General features: G+C 41.4%; 1 protein-coding gene across 1 annotated transcript in view; it reads right to left on the reverse strand.

Annotated features, from left to right (window-relative positions):
• The window catches only part of rars1 (arginyl-tRNA synthetase 1), a 37119-nt gene that overhangs the window by 1054 nt on the left and 16458 nt on the right, over window positions 1-19607 (reverse strand). Inside the window, exons 6-14 of the mRNA XM_078551053.1 lie at window positions 17426-17547; window positions 15222-15342; window positions 12092-12221; window positions 10178-10282; window positions 8906-9084; window positions 8229-8338; window positions 7274-7379; window positions 5733-5905; window positions 251-498 (exon numbers count right to left, since the gene is read on the reverse strand). Of these exons, the coding sequence (XP_078407179.1) occupies window positions 251-498; window positions 5733-5905; window positions 7274-7379; window positions 8229-8338; window positions 8906-9084; window positions 10178-10282; window positions 12092-12221; window positions 15222-15342; window positions 17426-17547 (1294 nt within the window). The remainder of the gene's footprint in view (window positions 1-250; window positions 499-5732; window positions 5906-7273; window positions 7380-8228; window positions 8339-8905; window positions 9085-10177; window positions 10283-12091; window positions 12222-15221; window positions 15343-17425; window positions 17548-19607) is intronic.

A 19607-nucleotide genomic window follows, 5' to 3' on the forward strand; every position in this document is an offset into this window, starting at 1 on the left:
TTATCTCATTGCTGTTTGAGACCTTGCTGTGTATATTTACCTACATAAGAGTGACTACATTATTAAAAAATTAATTAGCTGTGAAGTGCTTTGGGACATCCTGACCATTTTAAAGTGTTACAAAAGTCTTTGCTTGCCAATACCATTTGAAAGGCATTTTGCTGACATTCACTACTGTTGCCCTCTAACAATACACTATTAAACAGAAACTGACGACAAACAATGCAATGTGCTGAAATGCAGTTCTCACCTGTCTGCCTGTCCTTCTCTACACAGTAACAGTTGTCATAGAATTCTGTGAAGGTTGTGGCCAGTTCAAAGAGGTAGTCGCAGAGGGTATGCAGATACAGGTCATCCAAGATCTTGTTAATAATTTCTGGGAATCGCAGAATGCATTTACCCAACTTCCATTCCTTCTCATGATTTAGCAGAATGGCTGTTTCTGCAGCTGCTTTCTGCAGGGTTGCATCATCAATGTTTGCGAGTCGACTTATGGATCTGCAAAGGATGTCACAATTTAAACTGAGATTGCCACTGCATACTGAGAAACCCATTGGTTTTTTTTTCAGGGATGCACTACACCATCAGTGTGACATTTCTAAACTCATTCCACGTAGGACCTGGTAAAGGAGAGACTGCCATGGTTAAGACTGGGATGGATGATTCAGACCTAGGTGTGAACATTATGAAGGGAACATTCCAACTAGTCATTTTAAAAGGTTTGTGGTTTTCGAAACTATTGCTCCAGCAAGAAAGCAGAAGGTGGATGACCTATTCTCAAATCAATGGCATTCCGTAACCTGCTGTTCACTGGCTCCCTCCTCTCCTGACAGTCTATTCACGAGAGTAGCTGCGCAGGAAATCAAACACAAGTCTGCTCCTTTCTGCCCTATAATGTAATAAGCTTAATTCTCATAAACCATTGTTATCTATATTTTAATTTCACCCATGTGATCAACCAGCAAAGCCAGGAAAAGCATGGAGAGGAGAAACACCACCTATACAAATAGCTAGATTGACATCCTATGACTGAACTTGCAAGTCAAATTTGAGTCATTAACGTTATGATTTCCCAGAGGCTAATTTTTACAGCTTGCTGGGATAAAGTTGATACTGGAGCTATTTCTATTGAAGCAGAAATGACTAAAATTAGATTTAATAAAGGGTTCTAAAATACTAAAGGGACTCAACACGCCTATATTCTCTGTTTGGGAAGTTTGTGAAGAAGAATCAATTAAAAGTTGTGACTAAAATAGTAAGATAGAAATTGAAATAAAAACTAAGTCCTGGAAATACTCGGCCGGTCTGGTAGCATTGTGGAGAGAAAAACAGTTAACGTTTCAGGTCTATGACCTTTCATCAGAATTTAGGGAGGTTGCTGGAACATGAAGTGCTTTAACACATGGAGGAGTTAAGACAGAGATCATGATATCTTTTAAGGCAAAACTGGATAAATATTTGAAACAGGGAAGATACAGAACTGAAGGATTAGTTTTTGGTACTACAGCCAAGAACCAATAAGCTGAATATTATTGGAAACTGATTTCCATGGATTAATGGGGGTCTCTAGTGGCAGGACTTCAGTACTGCAGCAGCACAATATTCCAGATCTACAGTTCTTCTTATTCGTCGATTGGATTTAGGTGTTACTGGCCATGCCCTAATTGCCCTTGAGAAGGTGTTGGCGGGCCACCTTCTTGAACCACTATGGTCCATTTGCTGCAGGTACTCCCACAATACGGTTAGGTAGGGGCTTTCAGGATTTTGATCCAGCAACAATGAAGAAACAGTGATATAGTTCCAAGCCAGGAGAACGAGAGACTTGGAGGGGAACTTGTAGGTGCGGGATTCCAATGCACCTGCTGCTCTTGTCCTTCTAGGTGGTAGAGATTATGGGTTTGGAAGGTGTTGTTGAAGGAGCCTTGGCGAGTTGCTGCAGTGCATCTTGTAGGTGGTACACACTGCAACCACAGTGCACGGTTGTGGAGAGAGTGAATGTTGAAGGTGGCGGATGGGGTGCCAATCGAGAAGGAGCTTTGTCCTGGATGGTGTCGAGCTTCCTGAGTATTGATGGAGCTATTGATGGAAATCCAGGCAAGTGGTTCCACACTGCTGACCTGGGCTTTGAGGAATTAGAGGTGAGTCACTCGTCGCAGAATACCCAGCCTTTGAACTGCTCTTGTAGCTGCAGTACAGTTTACTGTGTGTTGTCCAGCATTCTACCAACCGGAACTCTCTGGTATCCGGAATTTCTGACAACTTGATTCTTTTTAAAATTCGGTCACTTTCAGTGTTCATACAATGCCTTCTTTAAAAATATATAATAATACTAACAGTAGATTGTAAATCTGCAGAAGCTGTTCTTAGGCATTACATTGAAATTATTAAATTATTGGGTCAGTTTTGGTTATTGTGTCTGAACAAAGATATAGCGCTCAAAGCAACTAACAGTGAAACTGACAGCTAAATTCCTGTAAAAGATGGTCTGATGGTGTCAATTGTAGTGTTTTTACTGTGATGCTCTGCTGTGCTGCTTCCCCTATCCCTCAGCCCCTCAAAGATAAAACAGCACCTTGTCTTGTAATGTAATGTAACTCCGTTAACCAGCATTTTTGATTAACCAGCATCGCCCATTCACTGAGCTGGGTAACACAGATTTTACTGTATTTATATGGCTGATCAATGACAACCTGCAGGATGCTGATGGTTTATATTTGATGATGGCAATGCTGTTGAAAGTCTAGGAAAGGTGAGTAAACTCTTTTTTTTGAGATGGTGCTTTGCCTGACACTTGTGTAATGTGAGTATTACTTGCCATTTCATAGCCCAAGACTCCATGTTCCCCAACGAACTGCTTCATTACCTGAGGAGTTATGAGTAGGACTGGCTACTGTGCAATGACCAGACAACATTCCTACTTCTGACCTTATGATGGAGGGAAGATCATTGATGAAGTGGCTAAAGATGGTTAGGCCTTGGACACTGCCCTGATGAACTCCTGCAACATTGTCCTGGAGCTGAAACGATCAACTTCCATCAATCACAACCATCTTCTTTTGTACTATGTATGACTCCAACTAATGGAAAGATTTCTCCCTGACTTCAATTTTACAAGGGCTCCCCGATTCCACCCTCGGTCAAATAGGTAATAACAGGATATGCTGAGAATATGTTTAAATAAACAGTGTATCTGATGGGCTCTCGTATTTTCTGTTTGTAACTTGAAACAAAGATATATTTTTTAGAAGTTAGAATAGCTAGGAAGACAGAAATAAAAAGGAGATATTACTACCACAGATTAAAGTGGCTGAAAAGTTAGGCATGTTACTGTTAATGTTGCTGGATTAGTAATGGGATATGGACATTGCTGGCTAGGCCAGCATTTATTGCCCAGCCCTAATTGCCCTTAAGAAGGTGGTGGTGAACTATTGCTGCCAATTTTAGGTTTAGGTACACCCAGTGCTGTTAGGGAGCGAGTTCCAGGATTTTAACCCAGCGACAGTGAGGGAACGGCGATATATTTCCAAGTTAGGATGCTGAGTGGCTTGGAGGGAACTTCCAAGTGGTGGTGTTCCCATGTGTCTGCTGCCCTTGTCTGTCTAGATGACAGCAGTCATGGATTTGGAAGGTGCTGTCTTAAGGAACCTTGGGAAGTTCCTGCAGTGCATCTTTTAGATGGTACACACTGCTGCCACTGTGCGTCGGTGGTGGAGGGAATGAATGTTTGTGGATGGGGTGACAATCAAGCAGGTTGTTTTGTCCTAGATGGTGTCAAGCTTTGTGACTGTTGTTGGGGCTGCACTTATCCAGGCAAGTGGAGTGCATTCCATCACACTCCTGACCTGTGCCTTGTAGTAGATGGTGGGCAGGCTTTCGGGAGTCAGGCAGTGAGTTACTTGCTGCAGGATTCCTAGCCTCTGACCTGCTCTTGCAGCCACAGTATTTATATGGCTAGTCCAGTTCAGTTTCTGGTCAATGGTAACCCCCAGGATGTTGATCATTCAGTGGAGCACTCAGCGATGGTAATGCCTTTGAATATCAAGGGGCGATAGTTAGATTCCGTCTTGTTGAAGATAGTCATTGCCTGGCACTTGTGCAGCGCGAATGTTACTTGTCAGCCCAAGTCTGGATATTGTCCAAGTCTTGCTGCATTTGGGCATGGACTGCTTCAATATCTGAGGAATCGTGAATAGTGCTGAACATTGTGCAAGCGTCAGAGAACATCTCCACTTCTGACCTTATGATGGAGGGAAGGTCATTGACGAAGCAGCTGAAGATGTTTGGGTCTAAGACACTACCCTGAGGAACTCCTGCAGCTATGTCCTGGAACTGAGATTATTGACCTCCAACAACCACAACCATCTTCCTTTGTGCCGGGTATGACTCCAACCAGTGGAGAGTTTTCCCCTGATACCCTTGACTCCAGTTTTGCTCAGGCTCCCTGATGCCACACTCTGTCAAATGCTGCCTTAATGTCAAGGACAGTCACTCTCACCTCACCTCTGAAGTTCAGCTCTTTTGTGCATGTTTGAACCAAGGCTGTAATGAGGTCAGGAGCTATGTGACCCTGGTGGAACCCACACTGAGCATCATCGAGCAGGTTATTGCTAAGCAGGTGCTGCTTGACAGCACTGTTGATGACCTCTTCCATCACTTTACCAATGATTGAGAGTAGACTGATGGGGCGGTAATTGGCTGGGTTGGATATGTCCTGCTTTTTGTGTACAGGACATACCATGGCAGCTGGCAGAATTTGAATTCAGTTATTAAATCTGGAGTATAAAGCTGATCTCAGTAATGGTGACCATGAAACTATTGATTGTCATAAAAACCCATCTGGTTCTTTAGGGAAGGAAATCTGGTATCCTTTCCTGGTCTGGCCTAGATGTGACTCCAGACCCACTGTAATGTGGTTGACTCTTAACTGCCCTCTGCAATGGCCTAGCATGCTGCTCAGTTCAAGGGCGACTAGGGATAGGCAAAAAATGCTGGCTTTGCCAGCGACGCCCAGATCCCATGATAGAATTAAGAAAAAAAGTAATCTGTTAGTTTAGATTTCTGTTTACAACAGTTCAGTCTTTAGATAAATGCCCAAGTTTCTGCAGCACCTGGATGAACAGAAGGGAATAAAAAACTTTCAAAATTGCACCTCAATACCTGATCATGGTACAAACCAATGCTTTTCTACAGCTTGCTGAGAACCTCTAGTGGTGCAACCTAGATACTGAAGTTTCAAATGCTATTGTACTTATCTGCTTTAAAAAGACAGAAAATGATTTCATCCATGAGGCTTGTTTTAAGATTTAGCTTGCAAATAGGGTCGAGATTTCACAATTTCTTAAACGGCCAAAGAAGACACGGGTGCAAACCTCTCCACCATTTTATTGTGTTTCTGCATGTCCCTTATGTCACACACCAACCTTTGCTTATGCAGGCCGAAGAGGTGTGAGATGGCAACTTATTGCGTTTTGCTCCATTGGAGAAGGATTTGAATTCTTCTCAAAAAGCATTTTGATTTGGGGGGGGTCCCAAAAACTCAATATATTTCTCTAACAAGGACATAGATGCACATACTACCACTGCTGTGGCACAATTAAGTAATAATACCAACTGCTGTTCCACTGAGTTGCTCATTGACATGGGACATTTGAACGATGTGAGGAGATAGACCAGTATGCTCACAGGCACTACTGTATCCTATAAAGAATAACATTTCCTCAGGGGTGTCTCACCTGATTCTAGTGAAGGCATACAGCAAATAGGCTGCTGTGTTTCCCCTGTCATCCAACATTTTGTCAAAGGAGAAGATATAGTCATTAATCCTATTATGAGAAAGGTCAGCATATTTGATGCATCCGAATGCAACGGCTTCTTTTGCTGCCTTAAGCTCGTCAGGTGTCAAAACCTATAACAGGAAGGCAAAAACAAAAACATTATGAACAACAGTTGTATTCAATGCCAACAGATCATAATCAAACAAAGTACCTGAGACACTGCAAATTTATGATCTTCAACATTAGTCCATAACAATTACCAAGGGTTATAGAAATCTATAGTATAGGAAGAGGCTATTCAGCCCAGGAATGGAAGAGGCAAGCAGAGTGAAGTGTAATTCAGGAGCTGGAGAAGAGTACATTCTCTTCCACTTTGCCAGGCCACGCTGTTTCCACTTCAGACCTGCCTTACACCCACTGCCACCACATTCACACATTCTCTGTCTATTAAATGTCCTCAATTTCTTTTATTATGCTTCTTAATACCAATTCAGCCATTTAATCACCTTGTTTTCCTTCTTAAATACTTGACAGGTCATTCTACTACCGTATCTGTACGTATGTTTGTTTTTCCCCGCTCCCTTCCATTTGTTATGTTCTTTTTTTATTGCTCAGCTTTCATTTTTTCCAGTTCTGAAGCATCTGAAACACTGACTTGACATCCTTTCCACTGATGTTGACTGACTTGACTATTTTCAAATATTTTCTGTTTATGTTTTAAAAAAAGAAACCTCCATGGTCTTGCCTTTCTCCTCTCTGTAACTCCCTCTGCATTTGAGCATCACACCCCCCAACTCTATTCATCCTGCCATTGACAGCCATGACATCAACAGTCTAGACACTGAACTCTGGAATTCCTTCTTTAAACCTATTAGCTCAACACCTTTTTTGCTCCTTTAAGACCCGCTTTAAATCTAAATCTATAAGCAAACACCCTAATATCCACCTCTTTGGCTCAGTGCCAACTTTATTTAATGACACACCTCTGAAGAGCCTTGGGACACTTCCCTACGTTGAAGGTGCTGTATAAATGTAAGTTGCCATAATCTGAAGAGTATTATTCCTACAACATAAGGCCCAAATATGATTTGTGATAAATAAACAGCAGGGAAGGTTAAGAACATTGAACAAGGAATCTCACTGCCTTCATGATGAGGAGAATCTTATTCTCTCAGAGGGTCACTGGTCTTTGGAACTATCTTCCCCCAGAGGGCAACGGAGGCAGGGTCATTGAATATTTTTAAGGCAGGGGAAGATATATTCTTGACTAACAAGGGAGTCAAAGGATATGGGGGTAGTCAGGAATGTGGAGTTGAGACCACAATTAGATCAGCCATGATCTTATTGGATGGCAGAGGAGGCTCAAGAGGTCTAATCCTGCTCCTGATTCGTATGAATACATCAAATCTCACACCAGCTTGCCACATGCTTCTTTTAAGTTTATGAGAAACTAAAAAAATGCAAGTAACAAAGTCTGTGGTATGACTAAAAGTCATTACCTTCTCTCGTTCCTTTGCCAATAGTTTATCCATTGATCTTTTGAGACCCTCTTCCAGTAGGTCAGCCAATCGCACAGTTTCACCTGACCGTGTTTTGAACTTCTTTCTGTGAACAAATGTCAAAGTAAAATGTTGACACAAAAAAAACAAATTTCCGCGTGTTCTTTTGTTATTGCTAAACATATACAAGACCCAATCATTATTCTTAATGTTCCTAGTTCCAAGAAAGCTGAGAGAACCCCGAAATGTGTTACGGGCTGTTTTGGGCAGGTAGAACAGTGAATTTTTTTGTAAACATGCTTGTGTGTGATGGGGGTTTAAATGCTTTTCTAGTTCTGTTATTCACCGAGGCAACATTCAAGTTCTCCCTACTGCCCAACAATGTTACTCCATTGTGAAAGGCTACCTTCTCATCAGTATGGATTCCTCAACTTTATTTCACAGTTAAAGTTTCCTGTCCAATATGTCTCTTTTTTGGAATATAGTGAACTGGAAGCATTTACTCTGTTTTTTCCTCTCCACAGATGCTGCCAGACCTGCTGAGTTTTCCCAGCACTTTGTTTTTATTTCAGTTCTCCAGCATCCCCAGTATTTTACTCTTATTGCGCCTACACTCCTTATGTTTCCACTTTTGTTGCCTGAGTGATAGTCAATTTGTCCTGACTTGCAGTCTGTGGGCCCTGGGTGGAAAGGGGCAAAACCCACTCCATATTAGGCCCTTACACCTAGTAGAAAGAGCAAACTTTTAATCTTTGTTTTAGGAGAACTTAACCTTAGTTCTGAGAGGTGAAACTTCCATATGTTACCCCACCACACTATTGTTTCAGAGGCTCCAAATCACTTTTAAAAATGTAAATAAGTATGACACAAGGTTTTTGGAGGAGAACCATAATTCAATAGTCAAAGGATCATTAGGTGCCAGAAAACCATGAAAACAGGAATTAAGAGCACTTACTTATCTTCACCCAACACCACACCAAATCCAGTATGCTCCACTCTGATCTTTTTGGGGTCATACCATCCAATCATCTGGGCTGCAGCAAAGACTGTCTGGAAGTGGACACTCTGGGATGGAAGGTAAAACATGATTAGGATCACAACATGGGAATACAAGCAATTTACAACATTGAAAGAATGATAATTCCTGGCAACCACCTGATGCTCAGTTCTCATTCACACACACATCAGAATAACAGTGACAATGCAGATATTAGAATAATCTCGTCAGTGGAGGGGCTACTTGCTTATAATATTTAAATGAGAATTTTACACTCACATGCAAATGCTATTTATTATACTCCACTTACTCGATCCATCAGTAATTCACCTTTATTACTTTTGTGCTCAACAGGTGAGGCTTTTCAACGTTAGAGAATTTAAACATTTTCCAGTTCTGATGCACAACCTAAGAAATGAACAATCCAGGATTGACTATATGGTTTCCATTTTCCATGCCCTATATATATTTTTATAGAGTTACTGACTGTCAACATCAATCTACAGATTTCTTTTTGAAGGAATGAAGCTGAAATCCCAAAAGAGTGAATGAAATCAACTTCAAAGTGCTTTCCTGTTTTAACACAAATATATGAGGGATAAGGCAGCAGCAATGCACTGAAGAATCAAACTCACCTGCCCATTATCCACAACATAGATAATCATATCAGCCTTTTCACCAAAAATCCTTTGTCGAAGCGCCGCTAAGTCTGACGTGTCATATGTGTACCCTCCATCTGATTTTTCCACTGTTAGGGGCAACGAGCATCCTGGTGGGAAAACAATCTTTCGGCCTTCGTCAAGCTGTATCATACCTGTCAGAATAAATGATGCAACCTGGGTTTAGCCGTCTGGATAGTGACAACACAAAACAAAGCTCTCCTGGTTATACTTATTTTCTCAGGCAATTTTAAAATAGTTAATAAACCTGCATGCAATGGCTCAATACTCTTATATATTTCAGACAGGATTTTGTCACATTTCACCTCTGTTGACTGTACCGCCTGTAGATAACTGTTGGCAAAAAAGTACAAAAATAAAGGACCCAATCTGAACAAAAGCATCCCTGTGAAGTTCACAGGAAATATGAGGAGTGTTCATTAGGCGTAATAAAAGCAAAATACTAGGGATGCCGGAGAACTGAAATAAAAACAGAAAGTGCTGGGAAAACGCAGCAGGTCTGGCAGCATCTGTGGGGGGAGAAACAGTTAATGCTTCCCGTTCAATATGTTCTGAAAGAGAGTCATATTGGACTGGAAACTTTAACTCTGTTTCTCTCTCCACAGATGCTGCCAGTCCAGCACTTTGTTTTTATTTCATTAGGCGCAATCCAACCTCCATATTTAGAGACAATTACAAACTGGACAAGCATCACTTATAATATAATGTGACTTTCTCAGTAAGTTTATAGTCAATGTCTGATAATTCTGTTCTTTTTATATACACTAAAAAGTTTAAATTAAGCAGCTTTGAATTAACAGGAATAGACTAGATTGACTTGAAATCACTCCCAGTTATCCACCATATATTATCCAATGAATTATGCATATATTATCTGACTCCTTCTATTGAATTTCAGCCCAAAAGTCAAGGACAGGCGAGTTGATTCTCTATCAGAAGAAAAATGTCATGGGCGTAAAGGACTTTAACGAGTTCACTTTCATTGACAACTGGAGAGCAAATTTAGTTATTTAATTAAGAAAAGACAGTTTTTAGAAAAATAAAACAGCAAATTTCAGTTAATATGAGAGCAAGGAGTGACATTTGGGCCTTAAAAATCTAAATTTTTAAAACAGTGATGACTCAAAAAACTGTGTATAAAAGATACAACTTATGAGAGAAATTTCAGAGCAATTTTTATTTAATTAAACAGGAGTTCCAGCATTCTCTATTCCAGTCTCATTTTACCTTTCTCCTCAAACAACTTAACAACGTCATTCATCATGCTTTGGTAGTACGATTCACCCCTTTCAATCAGCTTTATATCCAGATGATCATAAATTTTCTGGAATTCTACAAAAAATAATTAAAAACATGAGGAAAGGCACTCAAAATGAGAAAACGACTGGTGTACACCAAATAACAAAAGGCAGGAGAGAACACTCGTATCAATGAGGAAAGCAGGAAGAAGTATCCTCTGATTGCAATGAAATCAAAAAGAAATCTGCAGACTTCCATGCTTTACTAAACACCTCTAAGCCCCAGATTACCCTAAACAAAACATCACAGCAATCTGTCAACCTTCCTCTCTCTCCCAACACACTTGGGAAGCTACACTATTAATGGGAAAAGCCAAGGAGATCTATATGGCAGTATAAAGCTGTAATTTGAGAACATCTCTAGCTAGCTGAGCTCCGTAAGCCCCTACTCCCTAAACTGGCAATGCTCCTGCTGAAACTCTATCCCCACTTGGAAGAGATGAGCACCATTCCAGACACTTTCACAGACTTAATCACACGAACATACAAAAAAAAAAGCAAAGATCCCACTCATTGCTCACCTTATGAACATAACTATAAAATACTGGCAACCAGATTGGTCTCAAATGGAGATGTGCAACAAAAGGGTAGTGGCCCTAAAAGCAGGATACTCGCCATGCTGTGACAATAGTCTTTGGTGATGTGGCACTGAAGTGGCTTAAAATCCTATAGTCCAAAACCACACCCATAGTGTGCACCAATGGCACACTATCATTCCTCCTCCGCTTAGAGTCAACACAAGAATGCCTAGCTATGGAGCTCTTTGCAGCAAGCCGCACAGCTGGATTGCATTCTTTAACAGCTGTAGAACATAAAATGTTGCATACACAGATAGTGTCCTACTTTAATTGGTAAAGTTCTTCCATCAGTCCCCAACATCTTTCCAGCTAATAGGCTGGATAACTTTTAAGATACAAACTTAAATTTGATACAAACCAACTCTGAGGGATTATGGACTGGAACTAGGCCTGCTCCACATACCTCTTGGTACAAGTTGAAAACCAGGGCCAGCCATTTGAAAACCCTTCATAACCTGCCTTCATAGACCTCCTCTCAACCCCTGCAAGCCTAGCCTGTGGCTTTAGGGTTAACTCAAAAGAAAACAAGCAGCCCCTGCAACAGGGACACCTGTACAACTGTCACTCTTAAATATACTTCCCCACTGTGGGACTTATACCAAGTGGAAAGGGTGATGTATTGATTTGGATTAGAATTCAGGGGTTGCCATGCAGTCTGTAATCCACTGGTGGAATCTCATACGACCTGGAACCTCCCACAAAGACCCAGGGTACACCTTCACTCTAGGAAGTTAGACTGGAGCCACAAGCTATTAAATCCATCCTAGTGTTTGACAAAGGACAGCATCCTAACCTCATAGGCCCTATCTGTAAGATACAAACAAAAGTTATAAAAATAGCGCACTGTTTTAACCCATCAACTAATCCAATGTTTGCTTTATGAATGTCACGTGAGAAACTGCACATTAATTTCATCAGACATGCACTTTGAAAAAAACAGGATTTTCCATAATACAGGAAAGACACTAGAAGTAGATAATGTTTCTGACAAATACTACTGCAGGAACATAGGAAAAGGAGTAGGGTCATTCAGCCCTCGTTAAATTAGATCATGGCTGATTTGTACCTAAACCATATTTATTAATCTCTGATCCTTATGCCTTGATATCCTTACCTAAAAAAGACTAATTTCAGCATTGAAAGCTTCAACTGTCGAACTAAAAAGTTCCTCTATTGTCCCGCAAAGAACTGCGTTTACCCTTCTTGACAAATCCCAGCTAAATCCTTTCCTTTGTTGGGCTGCTTTAACTTGATTTTTAGCTTACCCTTCCGAGAAACGTCACAGATCATATTCCAAGCCTTAATAATTTCTGGATTGTGGCTCTGTAGCAGTACCACACACTCATATGCCCGCTTCTTAAAGGCTTCCTCCTCATCAAATCTCTTCTTGGATTCCTGTAAACACATGACAATCGCTGAGAATTTTAAAACATTAAAAAAGGACAGGAGTGCTCAACTTTTGGCTATAATACAGCTTTAAACTTTATAAATTTTGATGCTGAATTAAGCACTGGGATTCATTTCTAGAGGGGTCAGATTGAAAAGCAGAGAAATTATGTTAGAGTTGCACAGAACCTTGGTTAGACCACACCTGAAGTGCTGCGAACAGTTCTGGGCTCCTTATTATATAAAAGAACATTTTGCCACTCGAGAAATTGCAAAAAAATATTTATTAGAATAATACTAGAACTGAGAAGTTAGACAGGGTAGGCATAGAGAAGATTCTATTTGCGGGCAAGACCAAAACAAGGGGCCGCAAATGTAAGATCGCTACTAATAAATCCAAGAAGGAATTCAGAAGAAACCTCTTTACCCAGAGAGTGATAAGAACCTGAAACACTCTGCCACAGGAAGTTGCTGAAGGGAATAGCAGAGATGCATTTAAGCAAGAGCCTGCTAAACACACGAGGGAGAAAGAAATAAGAGATTATGCTGATAGGTGTAAATGAAGAGGGGTGTGAGGAAGCTCATGTATAACATAAACACTGCCACGGACCAGATGAGTTTCTGTGCTGCATATTCCGTGACTCTATGAATATAAAGCACTATTATATCCCAATAATTGAAGATTAAATTCCAGTAATCTGCAGTCAGCACACCACAAATTTAGCTTTTCAGCAAAGTTTGTACAGTATGACATCTTAATGGAGCATTCAGCGTTGTCTTGACAACCATAAAAAGGCACCTTCCATTCAGCCAAAATTGATCAGGCATAAAATTTGTGCATAAATGAGACTGACGAGCAAGTGACAGTGACTACAATGGCAATGCCATCTTGCAGTTAAGATAATAAAGCTGCTCGAACAGATCACGATCACCTAGGTGAGCTTATTTCCATGCAATTAGTCCAACATAATCATCATTCACCATTTAAAATGTGAAACTATTAACTCAACTAAACAATGAATGATGGGGCAAAATGAATGGCTTTACTGCTATGATAAAATTTACTTCAAATTAATTAACTGCTGACTACTATAGAAGGTCTGGACAAATTACATTTACTTCAGGGTGCAATATGAATGCAGTTAACATTCAACAGGTGAAAGTTAATGATAAAATTGCAGTATTTTTCTCTCATCAAGTTCCAACTCAACACAACACACCAAGAAGAGCAAGCTTAATGAATTTTTCAATATGATAAAAGGCAAGTTTCTGATTGCGGCTATGAATTTTTAGGAAAACTTGGGAGGGAAGAATCAGGAAGGTCACCCTTATCTCCATCCCCAAGGACTCCTGCAAAGCTGTTGGTGGCATACAGGTAATTTTCCTTATTTTCACAAGACCTTGACCTAATATCAGTCTATAAATTATAAATATCTCACAGAACAACAGATCAAGCCAAATGTCAAAACTGGTTGCACACATTTTGTTGATACTTTGCTTTGATAAAGATTTATGCATTAACCTAATTAATGCACGAGATTATAGTTTTAGATGTTCCCAGTCGTCTTCTTATTCTTTCATGGGGTGTGGCTGGATAGGCTAGCATTTAATGCCCATCCCTAACTACCCTTGAGAAGGTGGCAGTGAGCTGCCTTCTTGTGTGGCCATGTGGTGTCGGTACGCCTACAGTGCTGTTAGGAAGGGAGTTCCAGGATATTGACCCAGTGACGGTGAAGTAACAGTGATATAGTTCCAAGTCAGGATGGTGTGCGGTTTGGAGGGGAACTTGCAGGTGGCTATGTTCCCATGCATCTAATGGTCTTTTCCTTCTAGGTGGTAGAAGTAATGGGTTTGGAAGGTGCTGTTGAAGGTGCCTTGGTGAGTTACTGCAGTGCATCTTATAGATGGCACACACTACTGTCACTGTGCACAGTGGTGGAGGAGTGAATGTTTAAAGTGATGGATGGGTTGCCAATCAAGCGGGCTGCTTTGTCCTGGATGGGGGTCAAGCTTAAGCACTGTTGGGACTGTGCTCATCCAGGCAAGTGGAGAGTATTCCATCACACTCCTGACTTGAGCCTTGAAGATGGTGGACAGGATTTGGGGAGTCAGGAGGTGAATTGCTCACTGTAGATTTCCCAGCCTCTGACCTGTTCTTGTAGCCACAGTATTTATATGCCTGGTCCAGTCAGTTTCTGTTCAAAACAACTCCCATTTCCAATCAGTTTCCACATCACTGAAAGCTGCATTATTGGATCCGAAGTTCTTCTTCCATTACGTTAGCCACTTGATATCCTTGGTATCCCATCTCCCAAACCTACAAGCTCTACTACCTGGAAGGACAAGGGCAGTCGTTGCATGGGAATATCATCATCTCCAAGTTCTCCCCCAATTCACACAACATCCAGACTTGGACTTATAATGCCGCTCCTTCACTGTGTCAAAATCCTGAAACTCCCTATCATTGTGGTGGCACCTCCACCTCATGGACTGCAGCGGCTCAAGTTGCCATCTCATCACTAGCTTCTGAAGGGTAGCCAGTGATGGACAATAAATGCTGGCCTTGCCAACAACGCCCATGGCCCAAGAATATTTTTTTAAAAGCTGAAGTAGTTTGGCAAGAGAAAGCAAAGGGTTATGAATGCTTGAAGCAGTTTAAACATTTTGACATAAAATAGTTTGTCATGGCTGTGCGCCTTCAAAGGGAGATAGCAGATGGTCAGTCAGTTATCTCACTTGAGAAAGAAAGTAAAAGAAGTAAAGACAGAAAACGTGTAGAAGCCTTGCAGGGAAAAGAAAACCTTGGGAAAAGAGGAAAATAGGATGTCTGGGAGGGAAGAGGAAATGTTTAAGCAAAAAAATATATATTTTTACCACCGTACCTGAGCAGTGGCATGAGACATCAACAATTGTAATATTGCTATATCATTAAAGTTACTTTGCCAAGCTCACATCTATGACTGGACAATTAATGTCTAAACACCTTGTACAGCACGAGAGGAAACCTACTTTATAGAAGGCCTGAAGGTCGCCAATTGGAGGGGAAACGATCAGGTAATCTGGAAACTTGTCCTGCAAGTGAGCAATCAACATACCAAATTGTGTTCCCCAGTCACCAACATGATTTAGCCTGAAATCAACAAAGATGCAATTTAAAAAGGGTTGTGATAAGGTAGAATTTCAAAGGCATTTCAAAATATTTCCATAACGTTCATTTCATAACCTCAGCTACAGTAAAGTGTGGCATATAAGTCATGCCATTGTGCTTATTTAATAGTCATCAGCATTCTTCCATCTGTGTAAGCTGATGGATATACAGCAAATCAAATCCACTGGGGGTGCCGTAGCTTCATAAGGCACATTTTGCTGATGGCTGAAGAGACCAACCCGTGTGAGGCAGGTTCAGCCACAAGTTTAATAACAGAATGTAAGCATCCCTGGCGAGGGCAGCATTTTTATTTCCCATCCCTAATTGCCCTTGAGAAGATGATAGTGAGGCACCTTCTTGAACTGCTGCAGTCCCTGGGGTGTAGGTACACCCGCAGTGCTGTTTGGGAGGCAGTTCCAGGACGTCAACCCAGCAACAATGAAGAAACGGTGATATAGTTCCTAGTCAGGATGTTGTGTGGTTTGGAGAGGAACTTGCAGGTGGTGGTGTTCCCATGCATTTGCTGTCCAAATCCTTCTAGGTAGTACAGGTTGCAAGTTTGGAGGGTGTTATCGAAGGAGCATACCGCAAAAGGAGTGTTTATCAAGTGTCGTTGTGGGTTGATGTTTTCAGTGTTAGTGCCTGTGATTAAGCTGCAGTAGCCATTGATTGTCACGGTGGTGCATACTGGCCCACAGATGATATCACCATTTGTCTCTGTCCTTGGGGAGTGTCTCCCAGGTGTGAAAAATCAATGTTCATGGTCTTCATGTCACACTTGCCAGCATCCTTAAAATGGAGCTTTGGGTGTCCTATTGGTCTTCTGCCTCCGGCTGCATCGCCATACAGAAAATCCTTGGGGGCGCAACCATCTTCCATGTTGTGAACGTGTTCAAGCCTGTGTAGTTGCCTCTACCTGATGAGTTCCAGCATACATGGGAGATTTCTCCAAACAACTGGTGTTGCTATGGATAGCAATATGGGTCCTAGCTATGCCTGTCTTTTTGTGGGCTATGCGGAATATTCATTATTTCAGTTCTACTTGGGCCCACACCCTCATCTCTTGTTCTGGTACTTTGATGATCGGTGCCACCTCCTGCTCTTGCCATAAACTGGAAGATTTCATTGACTTTGTTTCCAACTTCCAGCCTTCTCTCACCTTCACATGGCTCATTTCTGGCTCTTCCCTTCCCTGACTTCTCTGTCCCCATCTCTAGAAATAGGCTATCAACTAATATTTGCTACAAACCCACGGACAGGGCTCCACTCCATTTTCCCAGTTTCTCCATCTCCATTGCATCTGTTCTGATGATGCAACCTTCCAGAGCAGTGCTTCTGATGTGTCTTCCTTTTTCCTCCCTGCCAGCGTGATTGACAGGGCCCGCCACCTCTGCCACTAATCTGCCTATTCTGTGAGCCTATTTATGTTCTGTTGCAGTCGACTGGTACCATTCTCACTGTTTGCCACACCTCCAAGTTTGGTATCATCGGCAAATTTTGAAATTTTACTCTGAATTCCAATATCCAAGTCATTTATATATATAAAAAAAGTGCTCTTAGCATTGACTCTTGGGGAACACCACTGCCAACCAGCCTCCAGTTTGAATAAACAACCATTCACCACAACTCCTTTTCTACCCTTAAAACAAAATTTTAAAATCTAAGCTGATGCTGTTTCTTTACCCATTATCATCCCTTCTGGCTTTTGAACCAAGAAACATTTTGACACTTAATCTCTTCTACCCTCCACCCTATCACAGACCTCTCCTTTTGCTTTTCTTACCCCCTTTCGCTTGCTCAAAACCTATTACATTTCAAACTTTCCTCAGTTCTGATGTAAGTTCATAGACCTGAAGCATTAACTCTGTTTTTCTCTCCACAGATGTTGCCAGACCTGAGTATTTCCAGGCATTTTGTTTTTAATTTCAGATTTCCAGCATCTGCAGTATTTTGCTTCTGTATTAGTGTTCAAACTTTGGAGAGTAAATCTATGAGACTGGGTTAATAACTTCCCCATGAATGAAGTGGGATTCATTCATGCGCAAAATTACTCATTTTCACTGACCTTAGAACGTCATAACCCACATATTCAAACAAGCGGCACATGCTGTCTCCAATGACGGTCGATCGCAAATGGCCCACATGCATCTCTTTGGCAATATTGGGAGAGGAGAAATCTACCACCACCTACAAAGAAAATGTATCTGAATAAGTACTTATATGCAATGCAATATTAATACCAAATTTTGAGGCTTGCTCCAAAAGCGAGGACCAGAGATTAAGTCAAGCATAGAACAAGGGTCTCAAACCTCCATGTGATAAATTAACTTAGTAACGTAAATTACAGCAGATACAAACATCAAATAAGCAATGGCAATATGATGGCATTGTAGTACCAATGTGTGAAGTGATTATTTTTTCAAAATAATGCCACGTGATCTTTTATATCCATCTGAGGAGGTAGACTGGGCCTTGTTTTAACCAAAAGGTGTCTTCCCCAACAATGCAGTACTTCCTCAGTACTGCACTGGAGTGTCAGCCTCGACTTTTGTGCTCAAGCCCTGCAATAGGACCTGAAACCTTAACCTTCAACTCAGAGGCGAGGATCCTACTTATTAAGCCACGACTGACCCAAAAGCTTTGGTATGCTAGCATATGATTCATGCGGCAAAGAGGAAATTCAAGGAAAATAAGCCTTAACTCTCCTTTAAAGGGTATTGTACTGAATGGCTGTGGTTGAAATTATGGTTCAGCAAAACAGAAGTCCACTTCTGCAATTCTTGACCAAGCTATATGTGGGGAACAACTTTGTGTGTGCAACTTAATTTCTGTTTGTGATATTCCTCTGCTGTTTGCTAACACCCACACCACCCGCCCCAATGTTCTGACTGCAAGCCATTCTGCTTAGCTCTCTCACATTATGCCACAGCATGTTTTTAACACTCTTGTTTTAGCTTAACTCAGTGGTAGCACTTCCACTTCAGGAAATTCTACTAGACTTGAATGTGGCAGCCCAGGCTGGTACTTCAGTGAATTAAAGGAGTGCTGCATTGTTAGAAATGTTGTCTTTCAGGTGAGTTGCTTACTATCTATTTGATACCATTAATATCTATCCAAATCAACATAAAAGATTCCATGGCACGGTTTAGAAAATGAGCAGGGAATTTTTCCTGTTGTCCTGACCAACAGTCAGTGCTGAAGAAATACAATCATCACATTGCCGTTTTTGGGGCTATGTACAAATTGGCTGCAATGTTTGTTTCTATAACAAGTTACTAAATCTCAAAAATAATTAGTCTTCCATCAAACACTCTGGGATATCCTGAGCACATGAAAGGCTTTGTATAAATTCAAATTCTTTCTTCTTCACTGTCTTCTATGTTATGGTTCCTTCGTGCTTTTTTAAAATTCATTTACGGGATGTGGGCGTCGCTGACTAGGCCAGCATTTATTGCCCATCCCTAGTTGCCCTTGTTCAGAGTTTCATTTCAGAGTCAGCCACATTGCTGTGGGTGTGGAGTCACACGTAGGCCAGACCAGGTAAGGACAGCAGATTTCCTTCCCTAAAGGACAGTAGTGAACAAGATGGGTTTTTACAACAATCGGCAATGATTTCATGGTCATCATTAGACTTTTAATTCCAGATTTTTATTGAATTCAAATTCCACCATCTGCCATGGCACGATTCAAACCAGGGTCCCCAGAGAATTATCCTGGGTCTCTGGATTATTACTCCAGCAACAATATCACTACGCCATCGCCTCCTCGAAGCGTGTTTCTCTGTTTTGCTGTCCTTTTCTGCAACCATGTCTTCCTTTTTTTCTCCTTTGCTTTTATTGATTTTCTTTCGTTGCTTTTGCTGTTTTGATGTGATATCATGATTCTGTGATATCATGCTGTAGCATGATTGGGGATTATTACTTTCCACAATGGCTGTTGAAGCTTGACACAAGGGGCAGAATTTTCTGCCTGTTGGGCGGGGAGATGATCCCCACCGGAGAAGCGGGCCCCGCCACCATTTTATGTGGGCGGGCCAATTAAGGCCCGCCCAGCATGATGTCCGATGGGAAGCACCATGCGCTTCCTGTGCAGGCGCGGGGGGGGGGGGGGGGGGGGGGGAATTCCCTAAAAGCAAGAGTACGCACTTTCGCGCATGTGCATGAAAGAGTGCACATCTCCTTGAGGCTAAGTGCTGCCTCAGGGAGATCGCTTCCACTTTGAAAAAGATTAAAAATAGAAAAAAAAAT

The sequence above is a fragment of the Cetorhinus maximus genome, chromosome 10 (assembly GCF_964194155.1).
Source record: "Cetorhinus maximus chromosome 10, sCetMax3.hap1.1, whole genome shotgun sequence".
NCBI lineage: Eukaryota > Metazoa > Chordata > Chondrichthyes > Lamniformes > Cetorhinidae > Cetorhinus > Cetorhinus maximus.